Genomic DNA, 27812 nt, shown 5'->3' with positions numbered 1-27812 from the left:
CAAGCCTGTTTTAAGTCTTATAATATTTATCTTACCAAAAACGTAACGTGAATATTAACTACATGTAGTTAGCTAGATAATTATCGCGAAAAATAAGTGGTTAATACGAAACAATTCGCGAACGTTAACAGGTTATCTTACGGCAGTTATATGCCACCATACAAGCTAGATTGAAACGCCTCGTTTTCGATAAATTAGTTTTGGACAAGCATATACCTACATGTAGTTGCTTTAGAAAATTCAAACTGTAATCACGTGAAATCATATCTTTGTAACATTTAGAAAAGCGTGAACATTTAGCTAATTAGTTAAAATCCGAGTTACTTTTTTGGTAAGATAATTATCATAAAACTAAAAACAGGCTAGAACGTGCCCAGAACTGAATCTGGAACTGAATCTGGAATGCATTTATAGTTTGGTGGTAACACGAATCTTATTACGTATTCCATTAATTATCTTACTTATTAAGTGGAATTTGCAAACCATAACTACATAACCTGTTAATGTTATACAGCTAAAAAAAAGGTAAAAGGTGTCAGTTCTAGGCACTTTCAAGCCTGTTTTATTCTTATAATATTTATCTTACCAAAAACGTATCTCGAATATTAACTGGTTAGCTAAATAATTATCGCGAAAAATAAGTGGTTAATACAAAATAATTCGCGAACGTTCACAGGTTATCTTACGGCAGTTATATGCCACCATACAAGCTGGATCGAAACGCCTCGTTTTCGATAAATTAGCATTGGACAAGCATATACCTGTAGTTGCTTCAGAAAATTCAAACTGTAATAACTTGCAATAATTTCTTAGTAACATTTAGAAGAGCGTGGACATACATTGTATAACACATTTCAAAATGGCGGTCTATAATGTAGGAGTACTTGCAGTATTTTTGGCTGCTATGACTACTGCACAGAATTTAAATCAGCTTAGTAAAAAAGTGAATTTACTTGAAGCAAAAGTTGATTACGAAATGCTGAACCTGAAGCAAGATATTGAGACCGTTGTGGCAAACGTGAGTGCCATGATGTCAGGCGACTTTTGTGGCATATGTGTTAATAACACTAATACAGTTTTAACCAAATCTGATGCACACAATAGCCAAGGGGGACTCACAAGACGGGAAAAAAGTGACACAAGTCAAGGTTTCAAATTACAAATTCGACAGGCCTTTGCTAAAGAGAAACTTTTCCTGGGTGAGTTTAATACGGATATAACGGAGAAGACAACACGAATGGAAACTAAAATGGACGACTTCAACAAACTACTCAGAGAAAGCGATTCGAAACAAGAGCATATGCTTGAACAAATGGACGACTTCAACAAACTACTCAGTGAAATCGATTCGAAACAAGAGCATATGCTTGAACGCGCTGCACACTTTTCTGAAGGAGTTGATGCACTGAATGCTTCATTAAATGAGTCAAACGAAAATACCGCACATCTAGAGACAGAAGTGACCAAAATGAAAAACGAAATTGTTAAATTGGTTGGCACGTTTAAAGACCACCAAAACACCCTTACTAGTATGTACCAAAATTACGAAAGTATGAAGTCAGATGTAAATTATCTAAAAACAGAATTTAGCGTAACTAGCGACAGCGTCAGGAAAATACTTGCTAAAGGACGCACTGTTTGTTCCAACCTAAATGGTAAAACACTGAATAAAAAGTGTTACGTAAAGCTTGATCGAAAATATAATTTTGAAAAAGCTGCCAAGAAATGTTCAGAACTGATTCCGTGGGGTCACTCAAAGTTGGTGGAGATCGAATCTAAAGAAGAGAACGATTTTGTTGCTAGAAACTTCGTAAACGAGTGGAAATGGTTGGGCGGATCTGACAAGAACTCTGAAGGAACCTGGTACTGGATTTCTGATGAGCGTGTTTGGACGAGGAGAGATTTCAAAGGTTGGGACAAGGGTGAACCAAATGACAATAATAACGGCGAAGACTGTTTACACACACATGCTAACGGAGCGTGGAACGATGTACAATGTCATTTCGAGCTGATGGTTGTTTGTGAATTTAAATTAGATTGGATCTGATTGAATTGGAACTTAATGATACAATATCAGTGATTAAGTATTGACTTGCTGTGTTAGAGCATGACATTTGTAAGTTATCATTGTCAGCATAATCATGTTTAATGTTATTGCGTAGTGAGTGTATATAATATGACGGAACGATGAACACTCTCGCATTGAGAAGAAGGTTGATACAGTAGCAGCGATTTAGTATTGACTTGCTGTGTTAGAGCATGGCATTTGTAAGTTATCACTGTCAGCATAAACATGTTCATGTTATTGCTCAGTGAGTGTATATAATATGACGAATCAATATTGCTTTTCGCATATTCTCATTTTATTCTGAAGTGTTGCATGCTTTTGCCTTGGCTGATAACGCATAAAATATGATACTGATTGTTTAAGCAAGCCAGCAGGGTAGCTACACCGAATCAGAGGTTAATGCCTGTCCATATCATGGGGAAACAGTTATCCTTGTAGGCAATGCATTTTGATGTATAAATTTACAAATTCTCAATTACCAAATAAAGCTCTTGCAAATGCTACAACTGTAAGATAAAGTCACTAGGAATATATGGTTAATAGAACTACCAGATAATGTAAGCTAATTCTTGAATTGTTGCCAAAAGACACAGAGGTTGTCGAACGGATTGCTAACAAGCAGCGACCATTGAAGCAAACAGTGAGAACATACCAGCTACTTTAAATGGGTACGAGCTTTACTTCGTATGAAATAACCATGGCTGTTTTTATGCAGTTATAGCCACAAGAATAATGCATCGATTTTAAATATTTAAACAACATTCATTTAAAGAGATTCATGCACGATCATCCAAGCTTCAGTGTACTATTCTAAAATATCAATTCCATAATGGGTTACTTGTTATGCATAGTTACCCCTTAATGTTCTGGTTCCATTAAAAAATATTTGTGGTTAAAAAAAATATTTAAGATATACGAAATTGCTTTTAAACATTTAAAAATAGGCTCATTCCGTTCATTTTCTGTTGAAATATACGATTACCGTAGAACGAAATAATGTACCTCATAATGTTTATAGGCAATGCAAATAGTGTTGTCATTTTAAAATTAACATAATAGAAAAGGTATCGGAGACAAACGCTTGTCGAAAAAACTTAATTCAGTCATTCTAAAGCTATAACTGCGAGAATAAGGTCGTTTTATTGGTGATAAACTAGTTAGAAACGCTCTGTATCACAGTTCCTTTTAAAGACCAGCCAGATCCGCCCATGCATCACTGGATTATTGGTCTTGGAACTGTCAATATTGCTACAATACGGCTTGTGAACACAATACGAGATTTCATTGATCATCCGATGTTATTTCAATTTTACACTTTATCAAATTTCCCTTCGAAAACCAGCCAGATCCTTCCATGCATGACTGGGTTATGGCCCCTTGAAATTGGCCAGACTGCTGTAATTTAGCTTGTAAAGAGAATAGAGCTTTCAGTTAATATTTGATCTTCACCAAACTTGGAAAGAAGTTGGATAGCTATAATGCCTCGGTTCTTTTCCAAGAACAGCCAGATCTGCCCATGCATGACTGTATTCATTCTCATACATCAGAGGTTTGATTATGATTGTGCGCATAACATGACTGCTCTAGTGTACGAGAATGGACTGAATAATGGTCCTTGAAATTGGCAGCATTGCTACAATCTATAGAGACTCCATATTCGCATTGCATATTATTTGTAACAGAACTGTTATGGCGGCGCTTATTAACTAACACAAAGTATTCGAAGTGAACTATTACCTATTCGCACATGGCCTGGATAGAAAATTACAAAAAACCCATGTCAGTTGAGCACAGGCAATCATGGACTTCTTGTTTTAAAAATTGAAGGGCCATAATTCAGGAGTTAGTAGTGCTATCTGGCTGTTCATCAACCTCAGTTGGATTTGTAACTAAGTTCGTTACAGATCAAAAAACAAATTGTTAAGTTTGAGAGCAAACAAGAAAGTGCTACCCTTGGGGAACGGTGTCAGGACATTACGGACCATGGGCATTACGGACCATATTTGGGGACATTACGGACCATATTTGGGGACATTACGGACCATATTTGGGGACATTGCGGACCAAGATTTATAATTTTACTTAAGCTGTTTTAACTTCATAACGTACCATATTTGGGGACATTACGGACCATGGTTTATTATTTTACTTCCAGTTTGTTTTAACTTTATAACAGACATAACGGACCATGTATGTGTGTGAATCATGTGTATATTTATGTTTTCATATATGTGCTCGATTGTTTTCTGAAATAAACTTTGGAATGTCTTACTTGTTTGTTTACTTAATCTGTTTTAATTGACAAATTTTACTGACAGTTTATTTTAACATTAAACATTATATTTCATATTTTTTTTCTCTAAAACTTGGGTTGTTAATGTAGTTATATAATATTAATATAAGAACAATAAAAAATAACATGTATTGAAGGCGTCTTTCGGCAGCTATCTTGCGTATTTCGGTAATAGTATCCGTCTTTCGGTAAGTAAGCGTATTTCGGTAAGTCCATTATCCAACTTAAACAATGGGGAACAGTGCTGCCATGACGTATTGTCTGCCATAATACGAAGGCGACCGTGGCAACATTAAAGCAGTTCATGCTTATTTAAATGTGAAATACACTTACAATGATGAAAACACGAAAACATTTAGAGTTTATTTCATTCTTTATCCACATGCTTAATACGCAACAATTTTAACAATATCTTTCACTATTTTCAAGCAACATGTACAAACATCAAATAATTGCACACACGGTTCCCACTACATTTAACTGAACCACAATATAATTGCATAAATCAAATACCACACTTACATGAATAACTAAATGTTTTACTTCAGATACTTCAAGAATTTCATTATTATCTAAGACAATCTGTACTTAAAACACATATCGAGGGCTGAAAAACATGAATACAAGTGGTTGTAATATCCCTTAGAACGGGTTCACCTTTTTCCCACAAAATAAACCTCATTACATACAAGTCGAAGTTTTTATCACTATTTTTGTTCATTGCAGAAAAATTCTCACACAAGTGTATGACATTAGAACGCTAAGTACATGTCATTAGAACGCTATGTACATGTCATTAGAACGCTATGTACATGGCATTAGAACACTATGTACAATGACATTAGAACGCTAAGTACATGACATTAGAACGCTATGTACATGGCATTAGAACCCTATGTACAATGACATTAGAACGCTATGTACATGGCATTAGAACGATATGTACATGACATTCGAACGCTAAGTACATGACATTACAACGCTATGTACATGCCATTAGAACGCTATGTACATGACATTCGAACGCTAAGTACATGACATTAGAACGCTATGTACATGACATTAGAACGCTATGTACAATGACATTAAAACGCTATGTACAATGACATTAGAAAGCTATGTACATGACATTAGAACGCTATGTACATGACATTAAAACGCTATGTACATGACATTAAAACGCTATGTACATGACATTACAACGCTATGTACATGACATTAGAACGCTATGTACATGACATTAGAACGCTATGTACATGCCATTAGAACGCTACGTACATGACATTAGAACGCTATGTACATGACATTAGAACGCTATGTACATGTCATTAGAACGCTACGTACATGTCATTAGAACGCTATGTACATGTCATTAGAACGCTATGTACATGACATTAGAACGCTAAGAACATGACATTAGAACGCTATGTACATGACATTCGAACGCTATGTACATGACATTAGAACGCTATATACATGACATTCGAACGCTAAGTACATGACATTACAACGCTATGTACATGACATTAGAACGCTATGTACATGACATTAGAACGCTATGTACATGACAATAGAACGCTATATACATGACATTAGAACGCTATGTACATGACATTAGAACGCTATGTACAATGACATTAGAACGCTAAGTACATGACATTACAACGCTATGTACATGACATTAGAACGCTATGTACAATGACATTAGAACGCTATGTACAATGACATTAGAAAGCTATGTACATGACATTAGAACGCTATGTACATGACATTAGAACGCTATGTACAATGACATTAGAAAGCTATGTACATGACATTAGAACGCTATGTACATGACATTAGAACGCTATGTACATGACATTAGAACGCTATGTACATGACATTAGAACGCTATGTACAATGACATTAGAACGCTATGTACAATGACATTAGAAAGCTATGTACATGACATTAGAAAGCTATGTACATGACATTAGAACGCTATGTACATGACATTAGAACGCTACGTACATGACATTAGAACGCTATGTACATGACATTAGAACGCTATGTACATGACATTAGAACGCTATGTACATGACAATAGAACGCTTTGTACATGACATTAGAACGCTACGTACATGACATTAGAACGCTATGTACATGACATTACAACGCTACGTACATGTCATTAGAACGCTATGTACATGTCATAAGAACGCTACGTACATGACAATAGAACGTTTTGTACATGACATTAGAACGCTATGTGCATGACATTAGAACGCTACGTACATGACATTAGAACGCTACGTACATGACATTAGAACGCTATGTACGCGCTAAGAACATGACATTAGAACGCTATGTACATGACATTAGAACGCTATGTACATGACATTAGAACGCTATGTACACATAACCTCAGACAATTTCACAGTTTGGTTACACACAACCAGTAATTTTTGCAATATGACACAGTGCTTCAAGGTCTTTCTTCATTGTGATCATGAACGAATGAAATGATACTTCTAAGCAGTACAACATACAGTACACTTAAAATCTGGCTGAATGTATTATTATACACCAATAGAACAAATGTTTTAATTAGTAATTACAGACACATACACTTGTGTATACACATTTAGATATAAATAAAAAAAGTCAGTTTAATATATTTTACTTAAAGGGGCTACACACTAGTTGATATAATTGCAAGAAAAAAAAGAAGACTGTCAAAAACTTACATAAAACTTGACATTAATGTTTGTGTACAACGCATTGAATTTTACTTATTGATGTATCACATAGCTTGTGACTCATGCATCTTTCGCATTATTTGTGCATTTTTCCAAATCAAAATTTTGAGGGGTTGTCTATCATTTAAATCCAGTAAATTTAAAAAAGTGTTGGTATTTATCTTTACCCAAAAACAGATATGATTTAAACTGCGAAACCATTGTGCGCTATTTTTAAACAGGGAAACACAGATGAGACAGCAGCATAATTGTTGCATTTATTATTTTAATCATGTAAAACGATGTATTATCAGACTCCAACTACATGTAGAAATTATGTATTTGCAGATTTTGGGACCATCTGGTGTCTAGCCCCTTTAATGTTTAATATGTGATACATACAATTGATTACAGCACATATACAGCAATATATAAGCAGTCATTGAAATTAGACTTTCGGATGAACAAGCCCGAATTCTTATACTATTGCATGGAATCATATTTTTGAACAAGCCCTGCTATATAAAATTCAGAATTTGAGCAAGCCCGGAAGACATTTTACCAGTGCAGGGCTTGTGGGCTTGTGCTAATTTTGACCACTGTATAAGTTAAAAAAATACTTGAAACATTCAAAATGTCAAAATAAACAAATGTACAAAACAGTGGTTGGATGGTACCGATTTATAATTAGCCATATTTCTATTTCTAATCTGCAAAACAATTTACTATTACTGGTACTATTTTTTAATATTTACAATTTTATTTACTTGGCAGATGTTGGTGTAAATACCACAAGTGTTAACATAATTGTGTTGACTTGACAAAGCTAAAACTTCAAAACATGGCCATTGAAATATGAAGTTACAAAATCAACCAATACACAAAGATCATACATTTTTACAAAACATTATGAAATAACTATTTTTAATAAATATTGCTTGTCCAGTAACTTATATACAATTTGAATAAAATACCATGAAGACGTTTAGCTCGTACATGTCAAATCCTTACATATAATTAATAGAAGGCGGGTAGAAAACAATGACATCATCAGCCAATTGTATAAAACTGGATAATGCAAGTTATCCACAGGTTTTCTATTGGATTGTTTGCACAAAAAAGCCATTTCATTGGTCAACAGTAAATATTGGATAAATATTGACCAATCTTTAAACATTTTGGCTAACTTTGACCAATCAATAAACGTTTTGGCTAACTTTAACCAAACCTAAGAATTAACCAGTGTTAAATGATTGGCTGCAGCTGAGTAGAAATATATGAACAATAACCACCTCGTCAACAACATCGAACTGGTTTTACCAGAAAGGACACCATCCAATGTAACACTGACACAGATTTTCATGAGACGTCGCCTGCTTAATCAGTAAGCTAACTTGCTTCTCTACATCGACTGGGTCATCCACTGAGAAGTCCTTGCCTGTCAACTTTGCCCTTACATGCTCCACAATACTGATGGCTTTCTTGTTTAGATTTTCTGCATTTGAAGAATCCCCGCCCGCTGACTGGCCAACCTCTGCCACCGATTTTTTGTGGCTTGATTGTGTCAGATCAACATTTTCAAAGTTGTCACCTTGCTCTTGGCTCTCTGAGTAGCTCGGGTCTGCTGAACGCTTCGCCTTCGGTTTCGCTTTTGTTGTAGCTAAAAGGAATTGAGAGTATAAAATTTAAATCACAGAGTCAACTAAAACTCTAGCTCAAACATACATGTATGCAGGGCTTCTAAAAACCGGCAATTTGCCGGTCTGGACCGATTTTGACCAAGCCAGACCGATTTCAGTTTCAAAAAATGTAAAAATGTCATTCACACACTAATGCGACCCGCTGCTTTTTCCGTTAATCTGTTAATTAGCAGACGCTTGCAATCGGTCCAATCACGTGTATTGGTAATTAAACTATGTGTTAATTGTGTGGTTGCTATCCTGATTAAGTGTTAAAATCGGTCCATATTTTCACATGGCAATATGAATATGCTATGTCATCGTCGATCATTACATGATATATCCGTTTGTTGATTACCAAACTGTTAAATCTAAATTGTTCTTTTAAATTGCATACATGTCATTGTTAATCCGAACCGAGTCATATATAGGATATCAACAGCGACACGCTTGATTAACAGCATAGTCTCGAAGCTTACGTCATTTTAATTCGCAGTAATGAAAAAATCGTTGTCGATATCACACGTATAGCTTGAAGCCCCGATAATAAATCTAGATATACATTATTATTATTATTCAAGAGTATCAGTTGAATGTTGAATGTCTACCCACTGTAGATGCATTAAGCAAATAAATCATAACACTGTTTCACTTTTTGTCATCTGACCGCTTCCCGACCGACCGAGGTTCCAAAGTTTTAGAAGCCCTGCATGTATGTAGAGCCTAATTTAAGTTCAAGTTCATTAGCATCTTTCTTCTGGACATATCACCATATAGAGTAAAGCTAGAAAAACTTTTGTCATTCATTATTATAAACCAAGGTACAACTATCAATGCTCATTTCTGTTCACAAAATTATTTAAAACAAAATATATCTAACAAGGTAAATACAACTAGATCTAGTTCCCCAGTCAAACACTAGCCTCAATACTTCCCATAAGCCACAAATAAGGTCCAAATTCAAGTTCAAGTTAAAACCCCTATATGGGACCTCCCTGTTTTCCTGACCACCCCGGTTTCCTGACCACCCTGCTAATGAGACCGATTTTTATCAGAACCAATCTTTTGCCTCTATAATTCAATGGTCTTAAACCCCGAAAAAAATGGGCACCCCGTAATTCAGTAATACAATCACTTAATCCAGTCCCTTTTAATTAATCACATGTTAAATTGATGCATTAATGCAACGGCAGGCAATTTGTTGACAGGTATACATGTTTATATTCACACCTCGGCTGACACAATATAAAGACATTTACAACACTTATCCCTCTTTAATGATAATCATCAACCACTTTACGACAACAAAGTAGCCACTTTACGACAACAAAGTAGCCACTTTACGATAGAGATCAAGGTTAGAGTGAAAAACACGGAAGTGTTCCATAATTGATGGGTTATTGATTGAATGAATGCATTTTATTGGCAATGATGATGTTGATGATGTTGATGATGATGATAATGACTGTAAGACTACTGAGCCATTGTTGATAACCACTCACCAGGATGCACTTAAGAGATTATTTCAATTGATAATGTACTGCATGAGTACCATAAGGACTGGAGTGATCTTTCCCGGGTTCTAGTTATGAGTTGACGATGCACTTGAAAAACTGTCTGTCAAAATTAAGTCAAGTTGTAAACAGTGTGAATGTTACTTTGCATGTTTTGTGTGTGTTGTTGTACCTACCATTTGAATAAACGAAAATGTCCAATAAAAAAAAAAAAGTTGTAAACAGTCCATTCTTGACAAGTTTTTTTTTCGGTATAAAGTCCATGGAGACATGGTTCCGAAAATGTATATGTAACTGACACAAACATACATGTATTTTAAGGGCTATATGTACACTGAAACTGTGTTGTTATGATACATGTTATTCGTTGAATAATTTACGATGTAAAGAATAAATGACAGACTTTTTTTTATTTATTTTCACTGCTTGAATAGTATTCACTTGGCCACAGATGCAGACTCAAACTATTAGCTCCATATTTGCGAAACAAAGTGGCACATGTTGGTACATAGTTTAAGATAAAACCAAAACTAAACTAGCCTTTCATAAGTTATCGCCCGGAAACCATGAAAACCGACCGACCGACAAGCTCACTCCTATATACCCCCTCAAACTTCGTTTGTGGGGGTATAATTACATACTGTGAAATAAAAATACACAGCAATACATAGAAAGAATCTAATGTATTCCACCACATGACCAGACACAACCCTGGGCCCAATTTCTTGAAACTTCTTAAGTCTCTTATAACAGGATTAAGCTAAGCTCATTATTTTTGTTATTCTGTAATATGCATATTTTTTACTTCTTTACGAGTTTTTCGAAATTTTATAGGAATAATCTGTATGATAATCACAATAAACCAATTTTGTTTATCAAAATCAAGTTTTAAGTATGTATTTCGGCTAATGGAAATAAGCGACTTAAGCCTGTTAAGCTTAAGAAGTTTCGAGAAATTTGGGCCTGGTCAGCAGAAACTCAGTAATGAGACCTACAAGCTATTAAGGCCATTTTCTCAAAATCAAACAGGTTGTCTGGATTGAGGTGTTTCACTGTACAATATTTAGTCATACATAATGTTCACAATCCACGAAGAAAACTACATCTCTCTACTAAGCTTTTTTGTCTTTGATAGATTGACCTTGGCTGTGAGTGACTTTCAATATTGTTGTGTAAATGACCTTCAGCCTTAGTTTGCTGTGAATGACTTTCAATCTTGTTGTGTGAATGACCTTCAGCCTTTGCTGTGAATGACCTTCAACCTTGGCTATGAATGACCTTTAACCTAGGATATGAATGTCCTTTAACCTTAGATATGAATAACCTTCACCTAGACTGTGAATGACCTTCACCTCGACTGTGAATGACTATCACCATTGGCTGTAAATGACTTTCAACCTTCGCTGTGAATGACCTTCAACCTAAGCTGCGAATGACCTTCAACCTTAGCTGTGAATGACCTTCAACCTTAGCTGTGAATTACCTTCAATCTTGTTGTGTGGATGACCTTCATCCTTAGCTGTGAATGACTTAATCTTAGTGTGAAATGACCTTCAACCTTGGTTGAGTGACCCTTAACAATTGGTTGACATTGACCTTGGTTTAGAATGATCTTGACATTTGTGAAATACAATATTACCATCCATAAGCCTCCAGTTGAGGAGGGGGTCGTATACAAATGCCTCTAGGACGGCCATGAGGCTGTCTTTATTTTCCCTCAGCACCGTCATTACACTTTCACACGTCATCTTGTAGTTTCCTCCTATACCGGTTACCTACAAAAACAAGAAACAAGATACAGTGATGATTTATGGAACATGTGCTGCAACTTGACTGTGCTGTTACTGTAAGTTTAAAAAATAAATTATTATGCTTTAGAGAGGCAAAACTGATATATGACAAAATTCAAGTAGATTAAAAGCAAGCTTCAGAATAAATTTTATTTCCAAAAAGAGATAATGTTACCTATTCAACATTTTTTTATTATTTCAAATTATGTGGCTTAGGGTGCATGCAAAACTGTAGTATGTCCTTCTATAAACTCAGATTGTTACTGGAGTCTTGCATGTACCCCTCAATATAATTACAACCAAAGATTTAAGTGATACTTGTGTTTAAAATCATTACATACACATGTATGACAAACAAAAATTTTAAGAGATAAACCTTTAACTACATTGCTTAATAAACTAAATAATGCATTTATGGAAAATATTAATTACTGATAACAAGATTGTAATTGTGTATTTAATAGCTGAAAACGCACAAAAATTAAATGACTGGTGAGTCCTTAAAGATTTTAAGTGATCAACTATCGTCTCATAAGGTAGAAACACCTTAATGCGTATTCTGCACCTTTCTTTCAAATTCAACACAGTATCTTTGATAGGAACAATTGTTTTCGATATTTATTCATCCTTTTCCATCAATCAAATTATTAAAACAATTGTATTAATTATGGTATATCTTCTTTGGGAGTAAGAGTGCATCTTTAAAAGATTTGAAAAAATACCAGTCTGTTCGTACCTCCATTGCATTTATAAGCATCCTAGTCAGTCTAAAGGGTATTTTCTCCGGGAACTTTTCCCGCACCATGGCCACCTCAAAACAGTCACCAAAGTCAATATGGATTATCTTTCCATTTAACCGGTCCAACATCAGGTTTGAAGGATGTCTGAATAGTGAAATAAAATACAAATGTAATTCCATTTTCAAACCCAATAGCCTCCTCGGCACCCAAGCGAATTCATAACCTTTAATTAGGGTTAGGAATACGCTGAGGTGCTAAGGATGTCCAAATAGTTACTTGTGGTGTTTTTAAAATTATCTTGAAGTATATGATATTCTAGCTCATACTAGTTAATTTGCATGTACATGCATTTCAGTACCTTAAAGGCTGGTATTAACCACTACCTTAGCAGGACCCAGGGGGCCATTTTTATAAAGATCATAGTTGATTTTAATCGTAAATTGAAATTATCTTGGTTTCATAGTTTCATTTTTTTGCTACATATTTGAGTGAATTGAACTTTAGCAAGCATTAAAAATGAACACCAGGTTTAGGAAAAAAACAAGAGCCTGCCTCTGGTTGGGAGAGGTATATTTGATTGCAAATGAATAAAAACATAGTTTATTTGCAAATAATGCAGGGTTTTCACAGGCAAGGGAAAGTAACACAACACTCATCTGCACTCTCTGAGTACAGGTTGTCTCCCTTAGACTAATTTTCACTTTCTAAATGTAATTTGGTATTCACTATGTAATGCATACTTTCAAAAATATCTAAATCATCAGCAATACTATATTTACAGTGATGTGCAGTTGCAAGTCTTAATATTTTACTTATAGACTTCCATCTAATGATCATTCACAACAATTACCTATCTCCCAGTCCGAGCACATATCCCACCATTGACATGACAGCCAGGGATCGTGTGTAGTTGGTACGCCGGTCAAACCATACCTGTATAAAATGGGTATAGATCATTATAAAACAATGGGAGATAATCTAGTCACCTACCAATAACATCAAAAGCTAGAAATGTACAATTTGTCCTGAGGCAATACACATGAATTCATAAGTGAAAATAAAAAATCATTGTTAGTCATCACTCAACATGCCTTACAAATTTCTCTATTGTATGTCTATCTAGTCTATCCATGTAGCTTGAAATTTTAATAAATATACGTGACCTTGAAGTATGATTTATATACAATGATAAAATTTTACTTAAACCAAACCAAACTTACCTCAGAGTTTGGGCTCTTGTACCATAGGATCTTGGCAAGGTCATCACCCTGGGTGTGCTCCAGGGCGTGTTCAAATACCTCAACCTTCTGCATCAACGACAGGTGGTCATAGTCTGGGGCCATCTGTAATAGGGTCAATAAATAGGGGCCATCTCAATTGAGGTATAAGATGGGGGCTCTTGTATCGAAGGATCTTGGCAAGGTCTCACCCTGGGTGTGCTCCAAGGCATGTTCAAATACCTCTACATTCTGCCCAAATGTCAGGATCAGAAGTCAACTGTAAGGGGACATATTTTTTATGAAATAGGGCCAAGTCGTAAAGGACATTTGCACTGAGTTATAAGGCATGTGAAACACAGACCAGAGAAAGGGACCCTAGACGAGGGCATTCAAAACCAAGACCGCCTCTATGTGTCTGTCTCTCACCATAGAGGTTATGGGTTTCAATCCCAACAGGGGTACTTTTTCATGGACTCTCAAAAAGGACACAGTACTGGTTTCTGCCGTTGATATGGAATGGAGAGTATCAGCTTTCGTCACAATCAAGCTAAAATAAATTAGTATTTACTATTTACTAAAACTAAGACCAGAGCTAAGGGCCATATGGACCAGAGTTGAGGGTCATAGTTTGGGGCCATCTGACAAAGGAGCTAAAATAAGTCGCAAATATAAAAAGATCTCAGTGATAACTGGAATAAGGATCATTGTTGACACCAACTGAGTTAACTAGTTTTGTCTAAATCAGTGATGAATGGACCAATAGAAAATACCTACCCTCAGCATAAGCCTGTGTTCAATGTTGAGGAGTATCTTCTTCTTCTCCCTGTAGTCTCGGATTAGTGAATGGAGGGTATCGGTGTGGGGCACCCAGCCAATCAGTCCAGAGTTGGTAGACAGTGGAATCACTGAGAAGCGGGTAATCCTAAAATGGACAAATAATTATGGACCATAGATCTCATGTTATGTCCATTAGTGAAGCTATTCTAAATTCAAGAACAACTAGGTTTTCTTGTATCAGATAAGATTTTAAAAGAATAATTAAACACTTGTGTATAAAAAATACAAGGAGTACAGTTCCAAAAAAATTAATATCAAAGGCATGAAGTAAAGTTGTGTCTAAGGCTCTAAGCTTAGGGGAGTTTATATACAAAACAGGAGTTAGTTTAGAGTAAAAACATCTCATTTGCATTAATTGGCACAACATTTATATACTTACATGAGGTTCCTCCTGAATGTCTCAGGATTGCTAACGAGGAGAGAGTTGACAAGTCCAAACAGCTGCATGACACGCTCATCTTGCCTCAGATCTTCATGGCCCTTCAACAGGAACTGGTAGTCCTGACCATTGCTCCCTGGATAACAGTAAAAAGATTTATTTTGTGCATTTCTTATATGAGCAAATTCAGACAATATACAAAGCCTCTGTATCTAAATGCTTTCTGATACTAAGGAGACGTTTCATCACCACATTGACACGAAAGGCTGAACACAGCTTGCTACAGTCAGCCTAATATAGTAGAAAACATAATATCCCATAACATGCTTCAGGGTTATTATGAAAGAGATTTGATTTATAAGCAGCACCAAACAGGGCAAACCTCTTCATATTGAAATTAAACCTATCAATGCACCAAACAGCGCAAAACTCTTCAAATTGGAGATAAACCTTAACTTACCATATATGGAGAGTTTCCTTGGCCTCTGTTTAGAAGTGATGACAGCAAGTGAACTGGATGCCTTCCTGATCTTGCACACAGGCTGTTTAGGGTCATACGTGCCAGGGACAGCTAGCTCAAGGTCCTGGCAGCGTAGCAACTTAGGTGACACATATTGGAGTTCCAGGGACGTCAGCTGGAAAGGGGAGATGTATTTAAACACATATGAATACAGGGGATGTTAGAGATGGTATTGAATTAACAATAGATTAATAACTTATACTGGCTCCAATTTCTGGAAACTTCTTAAGCTTAACAGGCTTAAGTCGCTTATTTCAAGTAGCCAAAATACATACTGAAAATGGATTTTGATAAATGAAAAATGGTTTATTCTGATAATCATACAGATAGATTATTCCTAGTCCACCCAAATGGCCGTCAATGAGTCTTTTGACAATTTTTTTTTTTACTATAAAAAAAAGTATTCCTGATCGCTCATTACTGTAGCTAAGATTATTCCTACATAATTTCTAAAAATTCTTGAAGAAGTAAATATAACCCATTTTATAGAACAACAAAAATAGTGAGATTAGCTTAACCCTTTAGCACATAGACAAGTGGCCAGATTACACCTCCCAGTCAATAGCCATCTTACTGATAAGCAGTCCTTATCTGCATAGGTACTTTTCTGGATATTTGAAAATGAGAAAATGAATACAGCAGTATGACCTTAAAATCAATGTTACTCCAAATAATTGTGTCCAAATCTTTTTTGTGTGAATTCATTTTTAAAGATAATTAAATTATCTAATAAATGGTGTCAATGATGAAATATTTAATTATTTTATTTCAGCTGTGAATGTATTTTCAAGATGGATTTGTAACATTTCTTTGAAATGTCATAATTGCATTAAATCAAAGGGTAATAAAATGCTGGGATCGATCTAATTTTTATTACCCCTATCATAAAAAAGACCCATCTGGATTAAAAAGCCGACAATTTATGTTCTTGTGTATTTATACACAGAAATATGTTAGGAATATCCGGTGTCATCCAGCTGAGAGATCCAGTCCAAGGTGTCTGTTTAACTTTATTACCCCCTCATAAAATTGTTTACAAAAAAAGAAAGCCGATAAATGATTTTCCGGTATGAATAAAGAGATCTAGATCAAACAAAACGCTTGCACATGACCTATTTTACAGCCAAAACTATGATGGACATTATATAAGCTTCACAGAAAATTTACCCATCATTTTCTCATTTACTAATTGTTTCTTTTGTTTGTAAACAAAATATTACCTTTAAGTAAATATAATCTCAATTGATTTTAATGGTAAACTGAACTGACGTAATATATTTAATGATTTACGCATCAATGAATTTGGGGGAAATTCCATACAGTACTTAGCTCGTGGTCTTATTACGTCACAGTGGGATATCACACCTGCGATTGGGAGTATAAACACCTTCTCAATTTAGCAGACGATATTTTCAAGGGAAAATCAATACACAAAAGGTTAAACTTTAATTTTATAAACATCCGGGATATTGTTTACAAAAAGAAAGATGCAAAATTGAAATATTGAAATGACCCTATTGAAATATGCGGGCCATGCGTTTACATCCAGTAATGGATACGGTCGGCCAAATGCGTATACATCTGGTAATGAGCTATGTCGGCCTATCTCCTATACATGCGCTAAAGGGTTAATCCTGTTATAAGGGACTTAAGAAGTTTCGAGAAATTGGGGCTTTTATCCTGATTGGGAATACTGCTACTAGGGATTAAGTCTATTTCATGGGTAGAAACAAGTATTTGTGTCCATTGAGTTGCAGTGAGAAGGGTCAAATGAGACTGGAACCCACAACTTGCCAAGGCTTTACATCAGTTCGAGCAAACAAGGAACTCGAGCTAAGTGAGTGCGAGCCAACGGGGTTCGACTGTAAGTTGATTTTCTCTTTACTTTGAAATATAGACACGCTTAAAGAGAGATATGACAGAGCTTCTACCTGAGGGAGCTGTTTGGATATTCTCCTGAACACATGGTAGTACAGGTCCCAGGCTTGAGTGAGGTCCTTCACGTTGCCAGACCGCTGGTACTTCTTACACCATTCTTGAGCCTCCATCAGTTCACGACCATAAGCCTGTAAGATAAACCTTCCACGTACAAAGAACATTCTTATGAGAATCACATGTCCTTGTTTTTAATGTACATGAATACATAAAACCTTTAACAAGAGAATAAGACAGGAATTGTTCACATGTTTTTATTTGATAGTCCATAACAATCAAAACTTGCTATGTACATCTCTGTTATCTCAATATTGTGGTTATGTCAAACTTTTCTCAATGTGTTGGGGTTAGTTACACACTTTTTGTATTTCCGTTATATTGAATGTTAGTTATCTCGAAGTATTTCACAAGGTCCCAAAAACTTTTGACAATAAATTGTTTTCCAAATATCCAACTCTATCAATTACGAACAAACATAATCCTACCTGGTTGAATGAAGTCTCCTTCAGTGTCTGCGGTCCCCTCTCCATCATAGCATGAAGCGGTTCAAGAGTGGTGAACATTCCTTTCACATTCCGCTCCCCGAAATAGAGACGTGACGCCTCCTCCAGGCCCTCGTGCCATAACTCGTGCCACAGGATTGCCACACGGATCAGCTCTTCACTGACCTATATTGAACAACATCGAGAGATTTATCTGCAGCTACATGATCAACATCTTGATAAATGACATTGAATAATATCATTAATTAAAGTTAAATACATAAATAATGAAAATTCAAGCTGATCAATGCTGCAATATCACAAACTTCGTGTATATATTGCTGAAACATCAACGCACTATAACCAGCTACTCCACAAGATGAGAGACTTTGTACATATTGTCTAAATCAAAATTTGACCGTTAATGATTGTGAATTTCATGGATTCGTTCAACGTCCTAAATTCGATATTATTCGTAGACAATATCTTTTGAATTGGTATTCATCTAATTTTAACTGAAAACTAGGCCCATCTTGGCTTTATGTTCAAGTGTTAAGCTGTGTATTTGAGTTTAAATAATATCAAATGATACTGTAATATAACTATCAAACCACTTGCAACTAAGACCTACCAGTATGGCCTGTTGCACAAGGGTGTTACTGTGTTCTCGCATGTTTTTCAGGATCTTATTGGCAGCGTTCTGGCGGGCCTGCACTGCAGACTTGGACGCCACAGTCAGCGGGTAGATCAAAGCCTTTGTATAAGACGAAAGAAAATTATTTGCTGAAGTAACCTGTTAAATTTACAGGTATGTGAAACTCTTTTAATGTAAAAATAAGTTGGTTCATGATTTATTGCTGTGCCATATTTCTTCAACTGAAATAATTACACATCTTTGGTCTGATCAAGGGTTTTAGCAAAAGAGTTATTGAAAGGTGCTTCACCCTGCCCCTTTTTGGGAGCACCAAGACCAGCATGGGCTTCCTTCTGCCGTCATAGAATTAAATGCTTAAGACTAAACATTAGTCTCAATTTTATTTATTAGAACCTATTAGAGCCTAAGATCATGAATGTTAACTTTAAACTTATTTGGTGGTTTAAACATGTAATTACTTTAACTAAACACAATTTTTAACATTTTGGTGAAATTCATAATATTCAAGTTTTGCACAGCCCAATACATTGTGCCCTTTTCTCTCTTAGAACCCAGTCCCTCTTCTGCAGCACCCGGTCATTTTGAAAACCAGGCTGTAACCCTATCTAATACATAACTCAAGATACAACAGTTTTGATTGGTAAACACATGAATCTATTGACATTAACAATACATTAATTGGAGTTTGATTCATATAAATATATTTTGACTATACAATAGGCAAACACCCAATGGAATCATTCTCGAAGAAATACCAACATCTTGGTATCATTGTTTATTTCAAGCACTAACTAGTAGTTAGATATCTAACCAGTTTGTGACATTGGAGTATGTTCTGCATGGTTTTTCCTTATAACTTTATCCATAACCGAACATTCACTTATGCTAAGTCAATCTTGATGGCAAAATGTTTGCCTAAGAGTTTGATCTTGTATTGTGCGGGAAAACGGAATACCCTGAGAAAACCCACAAACAAATCTCACATAAACCCAGGTTGAGAATGGAAACAAGATGCCTTGGTGAGAAAGAGCGTACCAATTAATGGGCTAACTGGAATTAGTGCTTTAACATTGAAGAACCAACCTGTGGATGTTCTTTCCCCACGTCCATCAGTAGCTGGTGGATCAGGCGTCCCACCAGGGTGCGGGGCGTGTCTATTCGAGCTATCAGCTGGGGAATCACCTGTTAGTATTTAAGTGAAATGGTATTCATTTAGACAACCAAACATATACACCATTATGAATAAAATCTAAAAATGTGACTTAATAATAGAAATAACATGGCATTCAGTCAAATGACTGAAAATACACCATAATGTTCAAAAACAAATAGGTCTCTGTAAATCCAAACATGTGACTTATACTTTGATCTGCGAAACTTGAAGCATCATTAGCACATTCTTTATACAGGTAAAATCTTTGTTTGAAATCCTCAATTGCTGATAGACGGAACAGAATTCAACATAATGGCATGATTGTTGAGAACATTGTTTAAGTTAACATTCATGATTAACGCCATCATTGTTAACTTTAAAAGGTAGAGAATTTTGTAACATGCTCATATTTTTAGATGAAACACTTGTCTCCAACTGTGTTAGAAATGCTGCACATCACAAATGTGTCCATTTTAATCCCAGAGCTATACAATTTTGAAAGTTAACAACTGTTATATTAACATCGTTGATAAGTTCACAAAAAATTTAACAATCAAGCACAATCAGTACTACAATTATAACAACAATTACCTGAAGCATAGTTAACAACAAACATGTTAACAACATTAATAAGTTAACAAAAAAATTAATAATCTTCCCAATCAGTGCTACAACAATAACCTGAAGCTTACATTGAGAATGATGAGCTTACCTGGAGCCATTCACTGATCTTGATGGCCTTGATTCCATCAATGAGTGCTTCATGTACCTCCGGCCACTGTCCATAGTCAAACCACAAGGTCAACAGTCTGTAGCACAAGAAATTCACAAGAATGATACTTTAAAAAAAACAACATCACTTCAATTGTCTTAATGCAAAATATAACCACATAAACTCTTGATTTCGTGAAAAATCTTAAGAATAAAAATTGTATATAGCCAAATTTCTTTTTAAAACAGGATATAACAAAACATTTTTGTATTTATCTTTATAAAGTTATATCCTGTAAAAAGTCACAAAACACTTAGCTTAATCCTGTTTAATGGGGGGTTAAGCCTGCTCGAGAATTTGAGGGTGACTTATGTGATGGTAACATGAGTACCACAAACTAGAGTTAGATGCTCGCCAATCTTCCCCTATTGGTAAAGGTACATTACTCAAAAAACATACCAGCCATCAGCCTTACTAAACACAATTGCGAAATATTACAAATTTCATGTGTCCCAGGTTTCATGTTAATATCTAGATGTTGTTTTGAGTTATGGCTTGTGGTGTGAGGATTTTCGGTGCTAATGACTAGTAAAAGACATTGAAATAAGCTCGGCTTTTTCTCACAGATTGATCCTTTTAACATCTTTTTGATTTTATGTCTTTGAATGAGCCAAATTGTTCATATATCTGAAAACCAGTGATATAAGACTGCTGACAAAAGATCAGATTGCAATTAATCATGTTTACGTTCGAAAAATTGATTTTTATGACTAAAAGGGTTACTAAGGATTTAAGAAAAATGAAATTTTTGACAGTTTACAAAACAATCTCTTTTGTCATACATATAATATGACTGAATAGAAGGCATTGATGCCAAAATCAGCCGATTCTGATACAATTGTTTTAAAGTGTCAAAACTTATAATCTGTGAGAGTGCAACTTTAAACAATAGACCAGGTAACGAATGAATGGTCTATACACTGGTGCCTACCTGACCCGGTAACGAATGAATGGTCTATACACTGGTGCCTACCTGACCCGGTAACGAATGAATGGTCTATACACTGGTGCCTACCTGACCCGGTAACGAATGAATGGTCTATACACTGGTGCCTACCTTACCAGGTAACGAATGGATGGTCTATACACTGGTGCCTACCTGACCAGGTAACGAATGAATGGTCTATACACTGGTGCCTACCTTACCAGGTAACGAATGAATGGTCTATACACTGGTGCCTACCTGACCAGGTAACGAATGAATGGTCTATACACTGGTGCCTACCTTACCAGGTAACGAATGAATGGTCTATACACTGGTGCCTACCTGACCCGGTAACAAATGAATGGTCTATACACTGGTGCCTACCTTACCAGGTAACGAATGAATGGTCTATACACTGGTGCCTACCTGACCCGGTAACAAATGAATGGTCTATACACTGGTGCCTACCTAAGAGTGTCCTGGAGGCTGTTCTGGTTGGAGAGATTGATAGACTTGAAGAACCCAACCACCGCAGGCACGCAGTACTTGTGAATCTTGGCGGAAATCTGGTGAACAATCACATGTACATTTAAATACTATGGTTACATCGATAACCACCATTTGACTGGATGACAATTTTCATTTTTATACAATGTTTCAAATTTTCAGTAACAATTTTTAATGTGAAAAAGGCATAAAAATACACTTATTGAACACCTTGTTGGTCAATAGTCAAAACTATTTGCCTGAGGTCAGGTAAGGATAGCCATAGGGCTGGTTATTTGACTTGTTCAAGATATTACGCCTATAAACAATCTGGCCGAGCATGTAGGTGATTAGACAAAGGCTTCTTTAGTTATTTAGCAGACAAGACCACTTTGTGGTTATTTCTATAATCAAAGGGCAATAACTTTTGACTGCCTATTGCGATATGGTTATTGAACATGTTCAAGATATTATGCCAATACACATTCTGACCATATTTGGTGATGATTGGGCAAAGTCTTACAGCACATTGGGCACTGCCCGCCTAACAGTATGCAGCAAATAAAACTAAAATATGTCCTTTTTTTTTTTTTTAAAACAGGCATATAAAAAAAACCTATTTACCATCTACAAAACTAATAGCAAAGCCTTCTGACTGATGATTTATATAGAAAGTCATGTAAGGAGCTTCAATGAGAGCCAAACAGATTCACTGAGAAAACAAATAATTGCCTCCTACCGTGTCAGGTCTGGGTGTTATGGGCAGGTTAATTTCTTGGTTCTGACTGGAGCCCAAATCCTTCTGCTTGTAGAAGAGAACGGCCTCATAATTCATTAAAGCCCACTGGTGCCAGGCCTTGTGCCAATTCTTATTATGCTCCGTGGCCAGGCTGAAGTATTCTAGGATCTGTGGAATTGTCTGTTCACTGAAGACCATATTGGCCTCAGACCAGTCTCCGAGCTTCAGGTAACACCTGTAAAACAAGAGACAGTAGTTCACTAGGGGCCTTCTTGTATCAGTTCTTGTTAAATCTATATGACCATAGGTTGTGTAAGACTGCAACCTGATTGTTATCTTTTATATGACCATGGGTTTTGCCAGACTGCAGACTGAGTACCACTATATGTATTTTAACTGTACTATGGAGCAGTACCCACCTAGCCATGAGTTTGTTAAGCTCCGTCCTCTGTGATACATCTTCTGGTGCCAGCAGCTGGATGGCCCGGGTCTGCAGGGAGTGGGACACAAAATGCTGGAGACGCTTGTAGGCATCATTCTGCAATAGAAGAAGGGAACGGAAATCCTGTATTAACTTTAAGCCTTGGAAATAAAACTGCAATAATAAGGCAGCCGGCTTCACGAAATGGGTATATGAAAACTAATAAGAACTTTTCTGATACTGTTTATGATTGCTATAAAAAATTAAAGTGAACAACAGACATTTTTTTGACAAAATATATTGGACTTCCATTCCATGCTTTATTCACACCAAAGGCTAATAAAAATCTCCCTTTCCATATATGTCTGGTCTATATTTTACCACCCTATAATCCTTACATTGTATAAAAAATGTACAGTCAAAACTTGATATGTTAAAGTTGTTCGGACCTCAGGAAATTCTTTGAGATATCAAACCTTCCATCTTACCGAATTATAAATCATGTCTAACTTAAACAAACACTTTTGAAAAAAGTTCAACATAACAAAAAAATTGATATAACCTAGTTCGACATAGCAAGTTTTAACTTTATGTTTTTATATTCACAGCAGATATTCTACCTACCCGCTGGTTGTTTTTCCACATGTGTTTCAGGTAGGCAAAGGTGACCTGTGCATGGGTTGTGGGTATGGGCTGTTCTGGGTGTTTACTGGGGTCTGTGCCCAGCAGCATCACCAGCGTCTTGTGTGACAATCCCTGGAATAGAAGGTACATGTTAAATGATGGTTGAACTTTAAGAAAAAAAATATGATGAACGCCCGAATATACTACAACCAAGCATTTTTATAAAAAAAAGTTTTTAACAAGTAGATTTTTTATATTTTCAAAGTGGCTCATATCAAGCATAGGTGTCAATGGTCTGATGGTTCAGACAACATGTTAATACCGTAATCAATGACATCATTGGTAATTTTTAAAGGTAAACTATTTTATGATGTGCTGATAATATATTTAGATAGAACACGTACAGCTGAAACAGTTATCACATAATCTAGTAAGAAATACTGCAGATCACAGATTTATGGCATGAAACATATGGAGCAGAAAATATTTAAAAGTTAACAATGATGTTATGAATAATTGGCCAAGTATTACGGGTATTCAGAGAAGTCAGAATAATAATAAGTACAAATCCAAAATCTTACTTTATGTACGGTCATGGTTTTAACATTTGCCTAGTTGTTTGTATATAGAAACAACTTGTCATTGTTTAACCACATGGGTTAATGACATCATAATTTATTTAGATACTGCAATTTGACTGGTTTAGCGCCATGTAAATGACCAATGATATACGATGTTACAACCATCGGCTATTCTTTTATACAAACATATTTTGTTGATAACCTTTCTGAAACAACAAATACACAGCTGCAGAAGATTTTACTGATTTTAACCACGGTGATGAATGATTTAAAATGTAAATATAGAAATTGATCACATTTTTTCGGGTGTTCATTCAGTATGAATGCAGTAGAGCAGTGAGAAAATTTTCCAAGAAGCACTAAGGGCACTTGATGAAATTTGATCATATGCTTAACTATGTTCATACATTATGAACACATAAACGAATGTTATCAATCCCTAAAAATTATATTTGTATGTATGCAAAAGTGTCTTACCAGTCTTCCACTCTTGCGACAGAGGCTGGCATACTTAAGCCAAGTTTTCATGTCCTCCATTGGGGAAACAACAAGAGACCGCACTTGGATGATTCGCTGCCAGTCCTCTGCCACACGCTGACACCCCTGTGGAGAGAAATGGAACAGTTCAAGTATGTGTGATATGTTAAAACGGAAAGTTTTCTGGTCCTGAGTAAGAGAGACAAGTGACTGCAACTGGATGATTTTGTTGCAAGTCATCCTGCCCAGGCTGACACCCCTGTTGGGCGAAATGGGACAATTCAAGTATCATGCTGACACCCCTGTTGGGTGAAATGGGACAATTAAAGTATCACGCTGACACCCCTGTTGATCATTATGGAACAATTTAAGTATGCTTGTTATGTAAAAAGTGGAATTTTTCAGGTCCTGAATAGTAGAGACTATAAGTGACTGTAACTGTATAATTTTCAGCAAGTCCTTCGGCCAGCCTATACATCCCTACACAAAAAAACACTACAGGTTAATTCCCTAAATGGTGAATGCATCAAAGGGCACTACTGCAGCACCAGCTGAGGAGTCAATGCCCTACCTATGTTAACTCCTTTTTTTAGAAAGATTTGAAAAGGCATTTTGTTCATTTTTTTTCAACTGAACAAGGAAAGGTAAAGTCACTTTTCTTGCAATCCGCACTTCTACTCATTACCAGTTATTAATCATTCCATATTCAGGTCATTATTTTGAAACCTTATGGAGAAATGCTCCAGAAAAAAAAAACATGCACGCATGCCTATCATTCCTTTATCCTCTTGGCAATAATCTAAAATGCTGCACACCATAATGGTTGCTGCATGACAATGTTGGCAATAATACCAATGAAAAGACAAAGGCTATGTCATCCATATTTCATTTGATCTTCATATAAGCTACAAGTCTGTCCAACCATGTGCGTTTAATTGGCCCTAGTATATCTAATACCAGCTTGGACTTTATCCCCTCATCTTGACAATTGTGGTGACAGTAACAAGAAAGCAACATCCCATAATATGATAATACATACCTGAAGTCTGTCCCACCACATTTGTTTGATGGACTCCCGTCTCTCCGGCACCAGCTTGAACTGTATCACCTCCTCCAGCTCGGACAACATTTGAACATGAACCATCGACTACAAGAGTATCCAAATACTAATAGTTAATTAACAGCATTGGTCAGTTTATGATAATGCTTATGTATGATCTGATTGAAATATTATGAACGAAATGCAACCATTCATCATTGCCTCTAATTATACAGACCTGACATTTATTTGTGAATATTTCAATATGAATAAGGAAACGTTATGACTTTTTAGTGATTTTTTCAATATGATAGGAGAAACATAATAATAATTTCCCACTTAAGTCATTAGGTTGTTAAGAACACATTTTGTATGTAGTTCTGAAAGTTCTGATGCATTTGAGTTGCACAATATTTAGATATTAGTGCAGTAACTCCGGTTGTAAAACACCCACCCCATATGCCCTGCTATAGCTCTCCCCAGCCATAGCGGTCAGTTCAGTGTCCAGGATGTCACGTGACTTGTCTATACATTGCTGAGCCAGTTGGTACTGTTCAGAGTGTACGGCATACACCGCACGGTGGAATGCACCGTCGTAGGATGTCCGCGGGATAAACAGCATGTACTCCTCCATACTGTCCCAGTGACCTGCAAGATTAAACAGACAGTCTTTGAGTGTTCAGGTTCAACACAATAAATACTATGCATGTTATCAACATTGATGCTTCAAATTTCATCAGTTGTGATGATCAAAGAAGAACAGAAACTTATCTTATGATAACAATTACCCGAAATAAACTCACAAAACCCAACAGCCAGATGCCAAAACTATTGTGACCATCTTGTTACAGACATTGTCAATGATGGATGGCATTTCTCAAGTGGGACCCCAAAACTTCCAATAAATTCTTAACAATCCTAGCCCCAAGGCAGTGGCAGAAGCCGTAATTGTCACCGTAATACATACATCACCACTAATAAACGGGCCACTTTTCAAGTGCTGGTGCAACTCTTAACACAACAAAGATGTACCTTAAACACTGCAGATAAGGGGTCATTACCAAAGCCCCAGGCAGCAGAAGAATCATGGTCGCCATCTTACATCGTCACTAACAACGGGCCACTTTTCAAGGGCTATTGCAGCTCTAGACACTACATACATGTACCTTAAACACTGCAGCAAAACGTGTCATAGCCAACTTACCTAAGCCCCAGGCAGCAGCCGACGCCATCGTGGCCATCTTACTCCGTACATCGTCACTAACAGTGGGCCACTTCTCAAGCGCCAGCTGATGCAACTGTTGCCATTCTGCGAGCGCCTCAAGACATCGCATGCGGCCCAGCATAAGGTTCTCATTCTCTGGGTTCTGTTCCTGCTTCTTGTCATACGCTGACAGGGCTCGTGTCCATTCATGGAGTTTCTCATACCAGCCCTCCTGGATTTTCTGCAAATAAGACGGAAGGTTTGGTATGTATTGATTGGTAGAACATGGCTTGAGTACTACGAATGATTTCCTAGATTTCCAATCATACAAGATGCCAATGCAGCAATGCCTCATTAAAGTCAAACTTTTTATAGACAAAGCAATTTTGCAAACCTAAGATTTGAGCTAGTGACCAAGTTTTTTAACCATGAAGACCTATATTTATCAGGAATATTTTCATACAAATAACTTAATCACCAAACTTAACATGCACAATATATTTTTAAAAACATCGTTTATATTTAAATCTAGAGCAGGTAAAAATGTTTCCAAACATTTTAC

General features: G+C 36.2%; 2 protein-coding genes across 2 annotated transcripts in view; one reads left to right on the top strand and one right to left on the bottom strand.

Moving 5' to 3' along the window:
- The first annotated feature begins 781 nt into the window (after positions 1–781).
- LOC128216659 (low affinity immunoglobulin epsilon Fc receptor-like) lies at positions 782–4336 on the top strand. The gene has a single exon (XM_052923279.1). It carries the CDS (start codon positions 860–862, stop codon positions 2045–2047), a length of 1188 nt encoding a protein of 395 aa, XP_052779239.1. The 5' UTR covers positions 782–859; the 3' UTR covers positions 2048–4336.
- Positions 4337–6470: 2134 nt separating this feature from the next.
- The window catches only part of LOC128217616 (serine/threonine-protein kinase mTOR-like), a 45105-nt gene continuing 23763 nt past the window's right edge, over positions 6471–27812 (bottom strand). The window contains exons 31-51 of the mRNA XM_052924880.1: positions 27251–27491; positions 26501–26694; positions 26047–26154; positions 25008–25133; positions 23950–24081; positions 23324–23442; positions 22905–23139; positions 22148–22245; positions 20695–20791; positions 19913–20011; positions 18806–18928; positions 18178–18360; positions 17689–17823; positions 15698–15872; positions 15238–15373; positions 14796–14943; positions 14022–14144; positions 13652–13734; positions 12798–12945; positions 11911–12046; positions 6471–8738 (exon numbers count right to left, since the gene is read on the bottom strand). Coding sequence (XP_052780840.1) covers positions 8395–8738; positions 11911–12046; positions 12798–12945; positions 13652–13734; positions 14022–14144; positions 14796–14943; positions 15238–15373; positions 15698–15872; positions 17689–17823; positions 18178–18360; positions 18806–18928; positions 19913–20011; positions 20695–20791; positions 22148–22245; positions 22905–23139; positions 23324–23442; positions 23950–24081; positions 25008–25133; positions 26047–26154; positions 26501–26694; positions 27251–27491 — 3183 coding nt within the window. The 3' untranslated portion in view covers positions 6471–8394. The remainder of the gene's footprint in view (positions 8739–11910; positions 12047–12797; positions 12946–13651; positions 13735–14021; positions 14145–14795; positions 14944–15237; positions 15374–15697; positions 15873–17688; positions 17824–18177; positions 18361–18805; positions 18929–19912; positions 20012–20694; positions 20792–22147; positions 22246–22904; positions 23140–23323; positions 23443–23949; positions 24082–25007; positions 25134–26046; positions 26155–26500; positions 26695–27250; positions 27492–27812) is intronic.

This window comes from Mya arenaria, chromosome 14 (genome assembly GCF_026914265.1).
Source record: "Mya arenaria isolate MELC-2E11 chromosome 14, ASM2691426v1".
In the NCBI taxonomy this organism is placed as follows: domain Eukaryota; kingdom Metazoa; phylum Mollusca; class Bivalvia; order Myida; family Myidae; genus Mya; species Mya arenaria.
The sequence above is the reverse complement of the archived record's forward strand: the minus strand, read 5'-3'. Positions and strand labels throughout refer to the sequence as shown.

Coding starts and splice junctions, on each gene's coding strand:
- LOC128216659 (XM_052923279.1), top strand. CDS start 860: ATGGCGGTCTATAATGTAGGAGTACTTGCAGTATTTTTGGCTGCTATG.